This window comes from Phaenicophaeus curvirostris, chromosome Z (assembly GCF_032191515.1).
Source record: "Phaenicophaeus curvirostris isolate KB17595 chromosome Z, BPBGC_Pcur_1.0, whole genome shotgun sequence".
NCBI lineage: Eukaryota > Metazoa > Chordata > Aves > Cuculiformes > Cuculidae > Phaenicophaeus > Phaenicophaeus curvirostris.
The window spans coordinates 8,368,518-8,386,801 of record NC_091431.1 but is presented as its reverse complement, the minus strand read 5'-3'; the positions used below and the strand labels follow the sequence as shown (position 1 = coordinate 8,386,801).

General features: G+C 39.5%; 1 protein-coding gene across 1 annotated transcript; it reads left to right on the top strand.

The window, feature by feature from the left end:
* Nucleotides 1-14: 14 nt before the first annotated feature.
* Nucleotides 15-18,025, top strand: PLAA (phospholipase A2 activating protein). The gene is made up of 14 exons (XM_069881262.1): nucleotides 15-210; nucleotides 1,950-2,143; nucleotides 3,827-3,927; nucleotides 4,011-4,131; nucleotides 4,439-4,606; nucleotides 4,850-4,985; nucleotides 5,503-5,672; nucleotides 6,602-6,759; nucleotides 7,680-7,899; nucleotides 8,924-8,992; nucleotides 10,597-10,668; nucleotides 11,479-11,580; nucleotides 15,767-15,931; nucleotides 17,317-18,025. The coding sequence occupies exons 1-14, from the start codon at nucleotides 62-64 to the stop codon at nucleotides 17,880-17,882; spliced, it is 2,391 nt and encodes a 796-aa protein (XP_069737363.1). The 5' UTR covers nucleotides 15-61; the 3' UTR covers nucleotides 17,883-18,025.
* The last annotated feature ends 259 nt before the right edge of the window (nucleotides 18,026-18,284 follow it).

The window sequence follows — 18,284 nt, the reverse complement described above, 5'->3', positions numbered from 1 at the left end:
GCGCTGCGGCTTCCGGTGGAGTGGTGGTTGCTGTGTCAGGGCGGTGAGGCGTGTTCCCGCCATGGCGGGTGAGGGCGGCGCGTATCGGCTTCGCTGCTCCCTGCTGGGGCACGGACAGGATGTGCGGGGCCTGACCCGTGGCCTCTTCCCTGAAGGCGCTTTCGTCTCCGTCTCCCGGGACCGGACCGCGCGTCTCTGGGCTCCTGACGGGTGAGCGCCGGGCCGCGGCCCTGTTGGCGGGGCCGCCTTCGCTGGGCGGGCCGGGGCGGGAGGATGGGTGCGGAGGTGCCGGCGCCCTGGCCGCGGCGATTCCCCGTGGCCTTTTCTTGCCGCGGGACTTGAGATAGCGGCGGGCTGGTGCATGGCGGCCGGAATCCGCTCTCTAGACGCGTTCGGGCGGGTCCCTAATGTCTGAGGCGCGTTTTGGGGAGAGCGTTGTTCGCTCAGAGTGCCGGTGTTTTCAGAGCGGTGTGAAGGCGCTAACGCTGCCCGTAAACCTGAACGTCGCCAGTCCTGGTGGCGTCCACGCTGTCTCTACTTCTTAGTGTTCAATATCAAAGCAGTTCTGCTCTGTAACAATGCTGCGTTTTTGATAACAAGGAAATACATTTTGATTTTTTTTTTAACTCTTTTCTCGCTTTTGCAGAGATAAAATGGAATGTGAACCAAAAACTACACAGAAAATTTAAATGCAGGGCGGGGGAACCAACATTTTTTTTATGCTGTTCATGTTGTATAGAGTTGTCTCTTACTGGATTTTCCTTATTAAATTCACTCAGTAAATTTTTCAGCATATCATTGTAACCAGGCGAGGTAGGTAGCACTAGGCGATGTGAATAGGAAGTGATGGAGATGTAGGATGTTACAGGGAGCTACAGGATGTATCTTCTCACATGCTTCCAGATTGAACTTCAGAACTGCATTCAGAAGTTGGTAGGCATGGATGTTCTTTACACTGCCTTCCAGTGAAACAGATAATTGGTAAATTTGGATGAATATTTACGTGTGTGTTTGAATGGATCTCTGAGGCTCTGCAGTTGAGGGGAGGAAAGGTTAATCTCATTAAGCTTGTCATGTTGAATTTCTCATCACAAGGTAGAGAACATGTTAAACTATATAGACATTTGTTGCAGGAAAGGAACTAATTGTAACCCCTAGGTTTTCAAACCTGTGTGAGGAATATAGGAGTAACTACTGCAGTCATAGTTCTTGTAAGGATCATTTCTCTCTGTTTTGAAGACCCTGGGATTACAGTAGGCAGGGTTCAGTGGGTAAGGAAACTGCTGTATATTATTTTTGTTATTTAAATTTTACAGAAGGTATGTTACCTTCATTTGTGCTTTCTATGTTCAGCGATGAAGATGTTTTAGAAATTAGAAGATTGTCTTGGTTTCCCTCTGTGTTCAAAGTTTTCCAAGCATTAGAGTATGAAGGATGACAGTATGATGTAATATGTTATGGTGGTTTTTTTTTTTTAGGAGTGTAAAGCTAAAGTTAAACCTTTACAGTGCTCTTAATTGAGAGCCTGTGAATAGATGTGGGAGGCAGTAAGCTTACTTCATTTCCATGCTTTGTTACTGCAGGATGTATTGGCGTACATAGTTGAATTTTGAGACAGCAAAAGTTTGCTCAAAGGCAAACTGCACCTCCTTCTGATCAAATTGGGCATAGTGTTTGCCAATGAGTAAGGGAACCAAAGCTAAGTCCTTCCATGCGTATTTTTACTGAAAAATAAGCAGCAAGCTTTAAGTATTGCTTACTGGGAATGCTGGGATATAATTTTTCTCTGAAATTTTTTATTCTTTCTGGGTCATCCATAGTATTTATTCAGCACAATGCAAGCATAGTTATTAATTGAAGAGTAGAGTATAAAACACCTATTATAATTCAGTGCCTGAGATAAGTACTGTTTCTGTCATGACTCCAAACTGATTATGATGTATGTTTAGTCTTAACAGGGGTTTTACTGAAATGCACTGTATGAGTGGCCACTCAAATTTTGTATCTTGTGTGTGCATCATACCTCCAAGTGACCTCTATCCTCGTGGGCTGATTGCAACTGGTGGCAATGATCATAATATTTGCATTTTCACAGTTGACAACACAGCTCCCCTTTACGTCCTTAAGGGTCATAAGAACACAGGTATGTAGTCCCTTTTTTTTTTTTAATTTGTTGCATAAAAGTTAGTGAGCTTTATTGGAGAGGAAATTTGGTAGAAGTTTATATAACTCTTAGTTCTTCGGCATTTCACATAGCAAACTTTTAATTCTGTATTCTGCATTTTTAGAATTTCTGGTTTTAGAATTTTTAGGTTTTAGAATCTCTGCTCATACAGTGTCTCCATTGCAAGGGCTTCCCAGTTTACACTGAGTTCTTGAGCTTTTTGTTAGGTCTCCATGTATGAAGCTTAATTTTTATGTCTTACTTGATAAAAGTGGAAAAAGTGAGCTTCCTAAATAAACTTTCACTGACCATTTTGTTATCTAGATGGGGATCTAATAGTAATTGATGCTTTAAATACATAGTGAAGACTAAAAGGTCACTGCAGAAATTTCATCTATTTAGTCAGGTCAGTGCAGCATGTGACATATTAAATCAACTTTGTATTCTTTTTCTTGAGCTATATAATAAACTATTCAGCAATTTTCATGTTAGCCGTACTAAATTTGTTGTTGTATGAGCTGATCTAGTATTTAATGGACCTTTGAACAGTCAAGTCTTGGATGTTTCAGGGCTTTAACTGTGTTAAAGAATGATTGTGGAAACTCATTTGAAAATACCCTGAACTGCTAAGCAGCACCATTTTTTTAAGTTATTATTGTTGTTATTAGCCTCTTGGTTTTCTCTGGGAAAGAAAGAAAATAATCTTATTGTGTAAGGAAGAATGGAACAGAGTATGCACTTATCAGAACCCTGGGAGAACCTTGGCATTGACTAGCATTTAAAGTAACATGTGACATGCTTCCTCCAGAGGTGTAAACAGGGTTGATGTGTTCTAGGCAAGTTGTAGATTCCCCTACAAAAAAGTATTTCTATCTATTTTTACAGTAATGTAAAACATTTAAAAATGTAAAATTACATTAATGGTAAAATCTGTTTTAAGGTGAAAAAAAAGTAGGACATGACAAATGGCAGGGGTAGAATACTGTCCAGTTCACTCTGAAGTCATAGAAGCAAGAAACCTAAGGCCATACTTTCCTTTTATGAATGATTATATGGACAGGTATGCTTTGTTTATGACTTAGCCTTTTTCATAAACTTATTTTAAACTTATTACTAGCTTGTTTATTCAGTTTTATACCTGTGTATTACTGCAGCATTTGCAGATTATCTTTTTGCTAAATCTTTAAATGTCACCACCATTTCTTGGTAGTAGAATTTTACCTTGCAGGAAGATGAGCTAAGTAATTTTTTTTTTATGTAATGTTGCTTTTTGAGGGCATAAATTAATACATGTTGATAAAATCTTGGCTTTCTCTGTAGTCTTAAAACTAAAACTTCGCATAAGTTCTATCTTGATTAGTTATTTAAGCTGTTTATCAACATGTTCTAGTCTGAGAAGAGATCTGATACTAAGAGAAACTTTAAAATATCAATGGAAAAAAGATGTGAAATTTTGAAATTGAAAATGAGGAGATCTTTAAGCAGCTCATTTCTAGGTTGCAGTGCAACTACAGTTCTATTTAATTCTTCCCCGAACTTCTCAACACTAAGTATGCTACTGATACAAAGCTAATCTAGTTAAACACATCTCTCTAAATTGCTGGCATGAGAATGGTAGCAAATCAGGAAACTTCTCATTGCTGATTTCTATGTTCATTACAGTTTGCAGCCTCTCATCTGGGAAATTCGGCACACTATTAAGTGGATCATGGGACACAACAGCCAAGGTCTGGTTGAATGACAGATGTATGATGACATTACAGGTATGAAGTTTCTCTGTATAAATATGAAATAGGTCTTCTGAACTTTATTATGATGAGTCTAACAATGTTGTGGTTTTTTGCAGGGTCACACAGCTGCAATATGGGCAGTGAAAATACTGCCTGAACAGGGATTAATGTTGACTGGTTCAGCTGATAAAGCTATCAAACTGTGGAAGGCAGGCAGATGTGAAAGAACGTTTACTGGTAATTTCATCCGGTTTATGTGTTCTTTTAAAAAACAGAAAAAAATTAAAACCCCACAAAACTGTAGATAAATGGAACAGTTAGGTAGGTAAGGTGTCTGAAGTCTTTCAAGTTGTATGCACGGAAGTTACATAACTTTTAGAATTAGATTTTTTTCCCAAAGAACAATGAGCAATGATCTGCTTTTTCAGACTGCTCCCATAATAAAGCTTGATTTCCAGGATTTAGATGCGAGCTAAATAAAAATGGTTTACTGTTGCTAATGGGAAGAAAAGCTGCATTAAAAGTTTTCCTTTCTTTTGTGAAGGACATGAAGATTGTGTGAGAGGTTTAGCTATTCTCAGTGAAATGGAATTCCTTTCCTGTGCTAATGATGCTAGTGTTCGAAGATGGCAGATCTCTGGCGAGTGTCTGCAGGTGTATTATGGACATACAAATTATATATACAGCATCTCTGTCTTCCCTCGCTCTAAAGGTAAGATTATTTTTGTGACTATTGACCAACATGCTTTGAAAATGAAATTACAAGGTAGGAATTTTAGAGTCCTGTGGAGGCGTCACAAATAAAGAACTATGGTTGTGTTTCATTGACTTTCATTGACTTTCATAGACAGGTTCTTTTACTGTTACTGGTTTTAGATACTCATTTGCAGAATGACATTTAGTATTACAGTACAGCAGAAATATGCTTCAAAATTTGGTGTGTTTTTTATTCCAGATTTTGTAACTACTGGAGAGGATAGATCTCTTCGGATCTGGAAACAAGGGGAATGTTCTCAAACAATCAGACTCCCAGCTCAGTCTGTTTGGTGCTGCTGTGTGTTAGACAACGGTGACATTGTAGTTGGTGCAAGGTATCCAGGCTTTACTCTTCAGTGTATTTTTAGATATAAATCTGTGAATCCTTGATGAAATTGCAACCATCACTTTTCATATCAGTTTCTTTTATATTTAAAAATACAACCATCAAAGTGTATGTGGATTAAATTTAAATATGTGCTGTGCTTAAATTTATCCAGAATTGCTTTATCCAAAAGCCTTTCTTCTGTTATGTGAATCACAGAGGTAGAACGAGTTCTTTGTGGATGTGATAAAGCATGACTAGACTAAGAATGGACTTACTGGTACTGTATAAGTAACCCTTTTGATTTGCAGAGCCTATCTTGATTTTAAAATTATACAGATAAGATTACCTGCTTAAGTCCTTCTCTGGGTATTTTAGCATGAGTGTGAATTCCTTTGACAAAAATAATTGTGAATTTGTTAGAAGTTATGATGGTTTCTAATAACATAGAAGTCACCATTAGAACACGTGTAATGATTTTGATATTTTAAGTAATGTTTCTGTTTGAATGTTTTCTCTCCATTCAGTGATGGAATTATAAGAGTGTTTACGGAGTCTTTGGAACGTACAGCAAGTGCTGAGGAGATCCAAGCTTTTGAAAATGAGCTCTCCCAAGCATCCATTGACCCTAAAACTGGTGATCTAGGAGATATTAATGCTGATGACCTTCCTGGAAGAGAACATCTTAAGGATCCTGGTAAGTTATTGTACTTTTGACATGTTAGAGATGTCTCCAAATCTTGGTTCTGAGGTATTGAAACTTTTCGTAGTTTACACAGTAAAAGCTTTAATCACTTTCAGTAGAGTTGCTGAAGGAGATGGCTTAATTTTCCTCTACTGTCATTTCATTTATTTTTTTGGAGGCAAGGCTCTAGTTTAAATATGTATTTTTTTCTGCGGACTAAAGTGATGAAAAAATGTTTCTCTTATGAGATAATTTAGAAGGTGGAATTCAGGATTCTGCAGTATGCTGAAGACATTCTGGATCTGTTATGCCTGCTGTGCCAACAGTATATGAGACAGTTAAGTAATTTGCAAAAGGACTACTGAATGGGGAATTTTTTCCCTAGAAAAGGAATAGATGCAAATTTTCCACTTTAGCTTTAGGCTTGAAAAGTAGTTTGTCTTGATTGACTCAGTTTACTTTTTCCAGGTACTCGGGAGATCACTGAGAATACAGTGGAAGCAGTGATAGTTAAGATCACTCTTAAATAGACAAATACTTTTTCCCAAGGTGACGTATGCCATGTCCTCAGCCCTTGGCTCTGATCAGCAAGTGGCATAAATCTTACAGTCATATGAAGCTTCCCATCTTGTTATACCATGATAGAATATCACCTTTCTTGATTGTCATCTCCCTGGGAAAATAGTAAACTTTTGAAATACTTGAGTGAAGGCTTGCTTTTGCTACTTAGTCTATTGTAAGTTACTGTTATCATAATTGTAAAATGCTGTTAAGATTTCTACCTTTCTTGTGGCAACATAGAGTATCTAGTTACCTCTTGTGCTCTGACTGTAAATGTTGGTGAGCTGTCGTTTTATCTTTAAACTATTTGAGATCTTTTTTCTCTCCTAAAATAAATCATATTGTTGAATTTGTTCAAACTCTTAAATTCTTGTCTACAGGAACAAGAGATGGACAGACACGGCTTATTAAAGATAATGGGAAAGTGGAAGCATATCAGTGGAGTGTTGGTGAAGGAAGATGGATAAAGATTGGTGATGTTGTTGGTTCTTCTGGAGCCACACAACAAACATCTGGAAAGGTTTTATTTGAAGGAAAGGTATATGCAGACTTCAATTGGTTTTATTACTTCTCTAGTAAAATACTTAATTTCCTGTAAAAAGTTTGTTCCAGCCTTTACTTAAATAAAATATAGTTTAGAAAATAGGTATTTGTTGTTTTCTTTGATGTATTAAAACTCACAGTAGAAGCATAAATATGTGCTACTTGCTCTATTACTTTTGAAGAACATTTTGCAAAATGAGCAAGCCAATGCAGACAAATTGCTTTGGAGAAAGGTAAACTATTAGTTGGGATTTTTTTTTCAGTATTTATTGCTAATACCTTGAAAAGTTATTTTTAACTTCCTTTCCGAAGGAAGTGTACTGTACAATTTATAATGCGAGTTGTACATAAAATATTAGGCACCAGGTTTTCTGTACCCCTTTTATGTAGTAACTTTTGAATTTAAAGTCTGATAAGTTGCAAAATGTTTCTTTTATGAAATACACACAGGAAAGTCTGATCTGGTGCCACCACAGAAGGGGTGCCTTTGAGATACTAATTTTACCCCTCTCGTGGCTTAAAGATATCTTAGGAGTTTGTTATTTTTTAGTATTAGAAGGGGGCTTTTAAGACTGAAGGCATATGACTGCCTTATAGCTCTGCATGTAGCCAGAGCTATCCATGAGACTTATCAGGTGTATATATTATTTTGCAATATATCTGCACACACATTATCATGATATGCTGTTCTAGACCACTCTTCCTGAGACAGAAAATTCTGGAAAACACAAGGTATAGCTTAAATATTTTTTACTTGCAGTCTGTGTAGGACAGTATTATTGATAAAATCTGCAAGTAGCACTAATAAAAGTTTTAGGCTTAGCTCTCGACCATCAGTAGCCTGCGTTTGATACATCGTTATCTGAAAGATGCTGATAAACTTCTAATTTGTTTGTATTTCTATTCTGCTTAAAGGAGTATGACTATGTTTTCACTATCGATGTAAATGAAAGTGGGCCTTCCTACAAACTGCCGTACAACATAACTGATGATCCATGGCTGACTGCGTATAACTTCTTGCAAAAGAATGATCTAAATCCTATGTTTCTGGATCAGGTGGCCAAGTTTATTATGGACAACACTAAGGGGCAAACATTGTTGAGTACGAGCGCTCAATTTTCAGATCCATTTACAGGTAAAAAAAATTAAACTTAGATGATGACAACAGTCATTCCTCCCAGTTTTGTGTCATCAGCAAACTTGCTGAAGGTGTGCTCTGACCCATCCACCACATCATTAAAGAAGATGTTGAACAGGACTGGACCCAATACTGACTCTTGGGGTCCACCATCAGTGACTGGCCTCCAACTAGATGTTGTGCCACTTGTCACCACCCTCTGGGCCTGGTTGTTCAGTCAGTTTTCAATCCACCTTACTGTCTGCTCAGGCAGAATTCAGTGTCTTAGTTCCTGTGCTACTTGTACAGCACTTACGTGTCTTTAAATGATTGAGGGCAAAGCACAGATCGATCTAACCAGAAAAGTATGAAGACTTGACAGAATTCTGATGTATTTGTCAGAACAAATCTTCAGCGAAATTTTAGGCCGATTGTATTTTTCAGTCTATCCAGTGGAATAAAACTTGAGTTTTCATCTTGCTTTAGGAAAAAATTAACTGGAGAGTGAAGTCAAACTGGGTGAAATACATAAGTGACCATTTTTCAGGCAGGAAATGGAACTACAAGAAGTTAACTACTCATAAACTGAACCATGTTAATTACATTCTCCTTATCAAACCACTCTCATTTTAAAAGTTTCACAAAAAATTATTTAGGAATAAAGTGTCATTAAAATAATTGTGCTAAGTCTTTTTTTTGTAATGCGCTAGAAATAAGAGTAGAGGCTAATCAAGTTCAGATAGAACTCAGAGGTGTAGTCATCTGAACTTATACGCATAATTTTGATTTGACTGCATCCAAACTTTTAATGTTTATGTCCCAAAAAAAGACATTTCTCACCCTCAGGTTGTTAGGAACAATTTGTTTAGTATCAGGTGACTTTTGTGTGGATGGGATCACATTTCTTGTAACACCACAGTAAATATTAAGATGTAGTTGATATTTGCTTTTATTTTTCAGTTGCTTTTGTCTGAAAAGTATTGGCATTTTAATAACGTCAAGCTGTGCATAGTAGTCATTGCTTGTCTTACTGTTTTACTAGGTGCTGGACGTTATGTTCCAGGCTCCTCATCTGGATCAAGTACAATGCCTGCAGCAGATCCATTTACAGGTACTGTAAACTTCATCATCTGTCTTGTTAGCATTTAAGATGTGTATTTTAGCATGTTCAGCTGCATCCAGTGTTTGGCTCCAGACCACTGTTTCTTGCGGTTCTCCATTCAGGGCAGTAGAGTAGGACAGACTGGAGACATGGGCTTCCACCATTGTCAAAGCACGCCCAGATCTCTTTAGTAATGGGAGCCCTCTGCTGTTGGTCTGCCTCACGTCACAGTTCTCTATAGCTGAGGAATAAGGTCTTAAAACTTATGTTTTGTTGAATTCTCATATGTATGACCAACGCAGGAATGGGTATATTCAGAGAAATAGTTTTCTTTTTTATGTTGTTATTCCTTTCTTCTTATTACATGACCTTTATTGGTACGTTCCACCCTAAATTTTAGGTTCTTACTTTCCCTGGCATGGGTACTTTAAAGTCCTCACTATTTTGCAAGGCTGTTTGCAAAGTCATTCCAGCCCTGCTTTGTCAGACTTATCTCATCCCTGGTCAGTAGCCCTTGCTCCTCAGAGGGTCCTGTAGTCACTGATGCCAAAGCCCTCCCTGCAAACCCAGTCATGCAGTGAGCTGACAAGTCACATGATGAGCTCCTTCCTACTCAAACACTTAGCTTCGCTGGCAGCGAAGAGATAACTACCTGGACACTTCATCCTTGCCTGTAGAGCTCTCTAATCATTCTTAATACTCTGCAGGACTTCTTGACAGTATAATTTTGGCCCATGCAGAAGAGTAGCAGGGTTATAGTCTGAAGGCTAGGCAAGCCTTGACAGTCTTTCTGCAGCATCCTGGCCCCCAGCAGGCACAGACCTTCCAAGGTATGCGGTCAGTAGATGGATGCTTCCAAACCATGCAGGAGGAAGCCTCCCATCACTGCTGCTTGCCTTTCCTGTTTTGCAGATATGCAGTGCAGTCTCAGCTTGCTCTGATGCATCCCCTGCTGGGTGTTTGTCCTCAGCGCTGTCAGGAAACTGCCTGTTCTGCAGCTGCATATCTAGAGCAGAAGCTTTCCCACTGTTGCCAAAAGGCACAGACATCAGACTTCCCTTACATGACTGTCTTTCTCTGTTCCTATTCTACTGTGGTTTCTAGCTATGTCTCCTCCCTTGCTTTCTACGGCCGCTGACTGTGGTCTTTGCATCTGCAAAGACCCTGCAGTTCCTTCACCTGAGGTCTCAGTACCACAAATGGAGTTCATCTCCCACAGGAGAGGCCACTACTGGTCTCTGACATACAGAGGGGCAAGGCCTGGGCTACTTTGTCCTCCTTCTTAAGCTTGTTCTGGGCAAGGCATCTGCTGAGCTGAGGGCCTTTGCACCAGTGGGTGCCAGAGATCATGCCAGAATCTCTCCCAGCTGTGGGTCACTTAGCTTGTGAATGCCACTATCACCATCAGCACCACACTTGCACACATGCACAGATTTAATACTTAAATTTCAGGAGGTGTTCAAGACTACTTTTTAATTCCTTTAGTGTAATTTTAATTCCTTTAGTACAAAACACATCTTTATTAGTGATTTTTTTGAAACTAGCAAATAAATACGGGTATACATGATGTCTTTGCCAGCAGTGGTGTTTAAAAACCCTCTGTCTCTGTTCAGGTGCTGGTCGCTATGTTCCTGGCTCAGCATCAAATGCGTTAACTCCAGGAAGTGGGGTTGATCCATATACAGGTAAGAGATGATGTGTGCCAATGAAAACCATTTCTGATACGTTACTTCTGTTTTCCTTTTACATGGATTCTATGTTGATACAAAATTATAATTAATTGAAAATAATGAGCTGATTGAAGCTGCTTATACTCTGGAAATTATTCAGAAAAGAGGGGTAACACAGTCTTCCTTTACACAAAGGAATCATGTGCAGGAGCTTTAAAATATGACATTAATCTCTTCAAAGGGATTTTTGTTTTTCTACTGGTCATGTTGTTGATTAAAGAAATTGATATATGCACTTAACAGAAATTAAATGTTATCAACCCTTAGCTCACCTGTGATTCTACGAAATCATTATAGGCCATAGATTAAAACTTTTCATTTCTCTTTTTTTAAAGAGATTTTAGGCTACTGTTGCATGTGACATAACTTGGTCATATCCGCACATCTTCCAATATGCAAAAACTTCACCTATTTGTTATGAAAATAACCGAAAGCTTCTAGAAGCGGTGGAGATCTTTGTTCTAAAATTACCCTTGCTATTCTTATGTCTTAAATACCCAGTCCTATGAATGACAATGTGTTTAGTTCATATAATTCAGGAGCCATTTTTTTATATTGGGGGAAAACAGTTTGTGAAGGTATTGCTTTCGGCTTTAGCCCATGAATTTAAAAATAATGTAAGGAATGATGGCTATTTGCATAAAAAAATAATTTTTTAGAGGTATTTTCTGAGTAATGTCCAGAAGGAGAGACCTATTGGTAGGATATTGTTCTACATGAGACACTTTGGTACACTGGTGAACTTTTTGTATTTCTTTTATGTAGGAAGGGGTGCCTACCAGTCAGCTGCAACAAAAGTTGAAAATTTTTATTTTCCAAAGAAGGATGCTGTCACCTTTGACCAGGCCAATCCTACGCAGATATTGGGTCTGTATTTTAATTTCAAGGATGGTTTTAATTTTCAGCTGTCTGAAGTAATGGCAGTTTTTGGATCTTTTCAAGACACTAAGTCATCTCCAATAATTTTCCTACTGTTTCTTGGTTTTGACCTTTTAAAATTGCATTCATCACTTTAATAATGCATGCATTTGAAGGCTTAGAATTATGAGTAAATTTCAGAAGAACTCCTACCTGATACAGCATTTCCAGTTGTTTTCCTCTTGGCTTATCTGCCATTCAGTGTCTTTTTTTTTATCAAGCTGATACGTTTGAATACTGTTACTTGTTTTCGCCTAGCTGCTGAGTACAGAATCATAGAATGGTTTCACTTGGATGGGACCTTAAAGGTCATCTAGTCCAACCCCTTTCTGATTTTATTCATGAAAGTTATAATTCACCAGTTAGCTATTCAGTGGGCTCTATGAAGTTTCAAAGTAACGCATTCTGCAGTTTCACAAGTTGTAACAGCCACTTCTGTGTTTAAGCAGAACGCTGCGTAACAGAAAAAGAAAACAGTATACGATGTTAAGTAATTATCCCCATTTTTGCTAAATTATTAGTGGCTTGGTTTTCTATCTCTTTTCCCATGTTCAATTGCTATTCTACTCTTACTTCTATATCTTCTGTAAATGTTCCACAGAAAGAAGTTTATTTTAGTGTGTTTCCATGAAGTGCCTTAGTAAATCTCTGGGTTTTGTAAAACTAGTTTGTATTTACAACATGCCTGCCTTGAAGATCTCCAACTTAAAATTTTCTTGCTTCCTTCCCTCTCTTTTATATAAACAGGTTGAAAATGTTGTTAAATAGATAGTCTGACAAGGAAACTTTAAACAAGAGATTCTGTTTTTTAGAAGTGTACCTTCATCCATATCCAACTTCTTGAAGAGGACAAGCTCCTGGCCTTACAGTCATGGAATCATACAGTGGTTTGGGTTGGAAGGGACTCTTAAGATCTAGTCCAGCCCCCCTGCCATGAGCAGGGATACCTTCCACTAGGTCAGCTTGCCAAAAGCCCCATCCAATTTGACCTCAAACAGTTCCAGAGATGGGGTGTCCACAGCTTTTCTGGGCAACCTGTTCCAGTGTTTTTTGCAATTTAAAACTACTACCTCTTGTTGTATCACTACAGGCCCTGATAAAAGATCTCCCTCCATCTCTTTATGAGGTCCCTTTAAGTACTGAAAGACTGCAACAGGGTCTCCCTGAAGCCTTCTCTTCTCCAGGCTGATCAGCTCCAACTCTCTCAGCCTTTCCTCATAGGAGGAGGTGTTCTATTCCTTGGATCAATTTTGTGGCCTTTTCCTGGACTGGCATTAGCAGGTCTTAGTCTTTCTTGCGCTGAAGACCTCAGAATTGGATGCAGCACATTTAGGTACGGGAGTGGAATAAAGGGAGACAATCACCTCCCTCAGCATGCTGGCCACTGTTCTTTATGCAGCCCAGGATACAATAAGCCTTCTGGGTTGCAAATGCATGTTCCTGGCTCGTGTCCAATTTTTAATCTACCGATATCCCTAGCTCCTTCTCTGCAGGGCTGGTCTCAGTGAATTCATTGCCTAGTCTGTACTGATACTGAGGGTTGCCTTTACACTGCTGCAGGAAATTGCACTTGGTCTTGTTGAACATCATGAAGTTTCCATGGGTCCACTCCCCAGGCCGCTCAAAACATCTCCAGAACTCTCTGGGGGCTTCCTTCTGCAGTATTGCTCTTCTACATATTGTGCAGGCTTCATTTTCTATTCAGATACATCAATCACAATCCCCAGTCAGCTTCATTGGTTTACAATCCCGTTTCCTTGAGTTTTCTTGTGCTCTGGTGTCTGTTCAGTGAGAAGATAAGGGATTCACAAACTTGCATTTATGTTTTTCCTTCTGGAGATAGTTGCTAATAAATAGATTTAGCCTCCTCTTAAATTTTCACAGATTTTACAGTAAAATTTTGTCCAGAACTTCACAGAATCACAAGGTTGGAAAAGGCCCACAGGATCATCGAGTCCAACCATTCCTATCAATCACTAAGCCATGCCACTCAGCACCCAGTCCACCCATCCTTTAAACACCTCTGGGGAAGGTGATTCAACCACCTCCCTGGGCAGCCTGTTCCAATGTCCAACGACCCTTTCTGTGAAAAATTTTTTTCTGATGTCAAGCCTGAACCTCCCCTGGTGGACCTTGAGGCCATTCCCTCTTGTCCTGTCCCCTGTCACTTGGAAGAAGAGGCCAGCAGCCTCCTCTCTACAACCTCCTTTCAGGTAGTTATAGAGAGCAATAAGGTCTCCCCTCAGCCTCCTCTTCTCCAGGCTAAACAACCCCAGATCTCTCAGCTGTTCCTCCTAAGACTTGTTCTCCAGTCCCTTCACCAGCTTCATCGCTCTTCTCTGGACTTGCTCCAGAGCCTCAACATCTTTCTTGTAGAGAGAGGCCCAGAACTGAACACAGTATTCAAGGAGCGGTCTCACCAGTGCCGAGTACAGAGGGAGGATAACCTCCCTGGACCTGCTGGCCACACCATTTCTGATACAAGCCAAGATGCCACTGGCCTTCTTTGCCAACTGGGCACACTGCCGGCTCATGTTCAGTTGCTGTCAACCAACACCCCCAGGTCTTTCTCCTCCAGGCAGCTTTCCAGATAGACTTCTCCTAGTCTCTGCCCAGGGTTGTTGTGTCCCAAGTGCAGGACCCGGCACTTGGCCTTGTTAAACTTCATGCCATTAGTCTCAGCCCAGCGGTCCAGCCTGTTCAGATCCCTTTGCAGAGCTCTTCTACCCTCCAGCAGACCGACACTTCCACCCAGCTTAGTGTCATCTGCAAACTTGCTAAGGGTGCACTCGATGCCTTCATCCAGGTCATTGATAAAGACATTGAAAAGGACTGGACCCAGCACTGAGCCCTGGGGACACCAGTTGTAACTGGCCTCAGACTGGAGTTAACTCCATTTACCACCACTCTCTGGGCCCGCCCATCCAACCAGTTTTCCACGCAGGAGAGCGTTTGCCTGTCCAGTCCAGAGACTGACAATTTCCTAAGCAAAATGCTCTGAGAAACTGTGTCAAAGGCTTTACTGAAGTTCAAGAAGACTACATCCATAGCCTTTCCCTTGTCCAGTAGAATTGTCACTTTATCATAGAAGGCGATCGGGTTAGTTTGGCATGACCTGCCTTTCATGAACCCGTGTTGACTGGGCCCGATCACCCAGTTCTCTTGTATGTGCTGTATGATAGCACTCAAGATCACCTGTTCTGTGACTTTCCCCAGCTCTCAGGTCAGAGTGACAGGCCTCTAGTTCCCTGGATCCTCCCTGCGACCCTTCTTGTAGATGGGCACAACATCAGCCAGCCTCCAGTCCACTGGAACTTCCCCAGTTAGCCAGGACTGCTGGAAGATGATGGAAAGGGGTTTGGCCAGCACATCCGCCAGCTCTGTCAATACTCTGGGATGGATCCCCTCTAGCCTCATAGACTTACCAAGAGGGGGAATGGCAAGACCAGCTGACTTTCACTCTGTATAGTAAAGCAGAGGTTTTTATTTAGTTTTAAAAACACACTGCATCAATTTATTTTTTTCCTCGGTATTCTTGAAGGATAATCGTATTAGCCACAGGCTTAGAAGGTGGTTCAGTTTTTTGAAGCTTAGAATCTGAAGGCTAGGTTTACTGAGTTTTCTGCAGTTTTGTAACAGTTCATGATCAGGTACACTTGTAAATATTGTGGCTAGACTGGGACAGATTTGATATCTCTATGGGTTTCTTCATGAGGCCTACAGTTGATTTTTGTGTATAACATAAAATCCTTAAGGGTGTACTAATGTAATGCTGCCTGTCTTTTTGTTTATTGATGTGGCCCTTATCAGTTGTGGAAGAGCCGTGATTGGTAGGTGTTCGATTGTAGATCTATTTTAAGCAAAATGTTGTACACAAAAATAATTTTTCCAATACTTTGATTTTTTTAATTATATTGAAATTTGAATATAGGATATGGTGCAATCATAATTTGCTTATGGTACCTAGACAATAAAACTACAAAAACTGTAATCACAGTAAGAATATACAGCTTTTGTTTTTACTACCTAATAACAGAAAAATTAGTGGTAAAGTACTTTTGTAGCATTTCAGTCAAGATCTGGATTTGTGAAGTTCCAAGGTTGGAAAGCTGTGCCTCTTCTCTTGGTCTTACAGGCAAATTAAAGGAACTTAATGGCAATGCAACCGAAGAACATAAACTTACAGAAGATGACTTGATAATCCTGGAAAAGTTACTGTTGGCAACTTGCAACGCCTCTGCAGAAACACCTACAGCAAACCAACTTCAGACTTTATGGAGAGCTGTTAACTGGCCTGAAGGTAGACATTTGCAATCATTTTTTGTGCCATAGCCTCATCAAGACTTCCTCATGAATAAAAGGTCTCATTATGCTGGCTGTTACACAGAGCCTGTCCCACAGAGTTTATAACCCACATTGAAACTAGAAAATGATAAACAGATGTTAGTAGCATTGATTAGTAGCTGAGGCAGTGCCATGAACTGGAAAATTGGGAATTCATTGTCAGGTGTTGGTGTTGGCCCGACAGTAAACATAAAAGAGAAACTTGATGTAAGCATCAGTCATGGTTATTTCATTAGCAGGAGCATCCACAAGAAAGAGGTGTGAGGCTTGTATGGAAAAGAGGAAGGAAGTGTGAACTCAAGGTAGCTCCTGTTTAATGTGATAGAGCAGAAGTTACTCAAGCTAGGTTATATGGTCAGAACTGCATTAGGGGAATGATGTTCCTAATGAATGCAAGTAGAGGTGATGTAATTTCATTTGATAATTTACCTTCATAAGTGCTGATGGGTACTTTGATTGTTACCACACGTTCTGGAGAAAATGAATACATTGCATATACAGGTATCTGAATATGCAGTTAAAATTGACTACTTTCATGAAATTGCACATAAATATTTATGAATGGGAGGAACATAGTATATTTTTTGATCAGCTGGGTGCTGATCATGGCTAATGTCTTTATACTACTCAGAGTCATCGTAGTGTACAAAGCCTTAATTCTGAAGATTCTGCATATCTGCAGGAAAAACTGCTCAATAAGTAGATAAAGAAGTTCAGCTTTGATGTGGCTATAAGCATGGGATACCAATAGGAGAGTCAAGGAACCAGCTACATTTGAAATTTGGTAAAGTGGGGAGAACCACTGAACAAACTGTTAAGTTCGCTTTTCTTGCAATGATTTCCAGCTCATAGATTGCGAGCATCTTTTTTTATTCTTTGCAAATTATGTCCAAGAGTTGAAGGTAGTCTAAATTTCTCATTTTTCTTTCAGTAAGCAGCTTTGTAGCTATACTCAACTAAGATATGGAACAACAGCAAAGGGAAATGCTGCTTGTGTAGGGGCATTCAATCACTGGGAAGCTTTGAGACATTTTTTGATTAGTTATCATATTTTATGCTTGCCTTTGGCATTACCAGCTCTTTTGGGAACGATTTTTTGCAAAGCACTAAATTAAGGAGCATTTTTTTGGTTTGATCATTTTGAGTGTTACTAGAATGGATTTGTCAATACTCGTCTTTATGAATTTCAAACAACTTGTGCTTTAACTAAATCTCTTCCTGCATGAAACTTAACTGTCCATTCCCAAACCTAAGGATTTAAGAATGTCTGTATCTGATAGAAACTCACCAACACATTTGAACATAATTAACACTAAACTATTCTTTTGTTTTGTTTCTTAGATATTGTTTTTCCAGCTCTAGACATTCTTAGATTGTCTATCAGGCATCCCACTGTAAATGAGAATTTCTGCAGTGAAAAGGACCACGTACACTTTATCGTCCTTCTCCTTAAATTTCTGAACCCTGAAGGAAAGCAAGCAAACCAGCTGTTGGCACTTAGAACTCTTTGCAATTGTTTTGTCAACCCAGCAGGCCAGAAGCTTGTTATGGAACAGAGAGGTGAAATAATGACACAAGCAATAGAAATGAAATCTGGCAATAATAAAAATATCCACATAGCGCTTGCCACACTGACGTTGAACTATGCTGTATGTTTACATAAAGTCAACAACATTGAGGGCAAAGCTCAATGCTTATCAGTAATCAGCACAGTTATGGAAGTTGTTCAAGATCTTGAAGCCGTTTTTAGATTGCTTGTGGCTCTTGGGACGCTAATCAGTGATGATACAAATGCTGTGCAATTAGCTAAGTCTCTTGGAATTGACTCTCAAATAAAAAAGTATGCCTCTGTCTCAGAACCGGCTAAAGTAAAGGAATGCTGTAGGTTTGTTCTTGATCTGCTATAATTGTTTTTATTAGAAGTGTATGCAGAAAGAAACCCACACTTTTATTTCATATTTTGTGACATACTATAACTGAGAAAATACTGTGGATTAATTAAACTTGATTTGTTTCAAGATACAGAGCAAATAAAACTTTTTACACTGTTTGTCATTTGACTGCTTTTCTAAAATCTGTAATGCACAGGATCTTTGCAGGAAATCTTTCTGGTGTAGCTTAGATCAAAATACACCACCAGGAAGTCCAACCATCTTAGTACTTACAGGTCACCTAGATGGAAATGTAGGAAATGGCTGATTCAGTGACTGTCAACTCCAATGCCCACCCCAACCACACTTCTGCTTTTTGGCACAATGAGGCTGTTTATTGACTGGGCTTTTTGTCAGTAAAGAAGTGGCCCAGAGTTC

Bases quoted from the DNA above. Each gene is read 5' to 3' on its own strand.
- PLAA (XM_069881262.1), top strand. From the start codon at position 62: ATGGCGGGTGAGGGCGGCGCGTATCGGCTTCGCTGCTCCCTGCTGGGG. The intron at 7,900-8,923 runs GTAAAAAAAATT...CTGTTTTACTAG, and splicing joins ATTTTCAGATCCATTTACAG to GTGCTGGACGTTATGTTCCA. The intron at 11,581-15,766 runs GTCTGTATTTTA...TTGGTCTTACAG, and splicing joins CAATCCTACGCAGATATTGG to GCAAATTAAAGGAACTTAAT.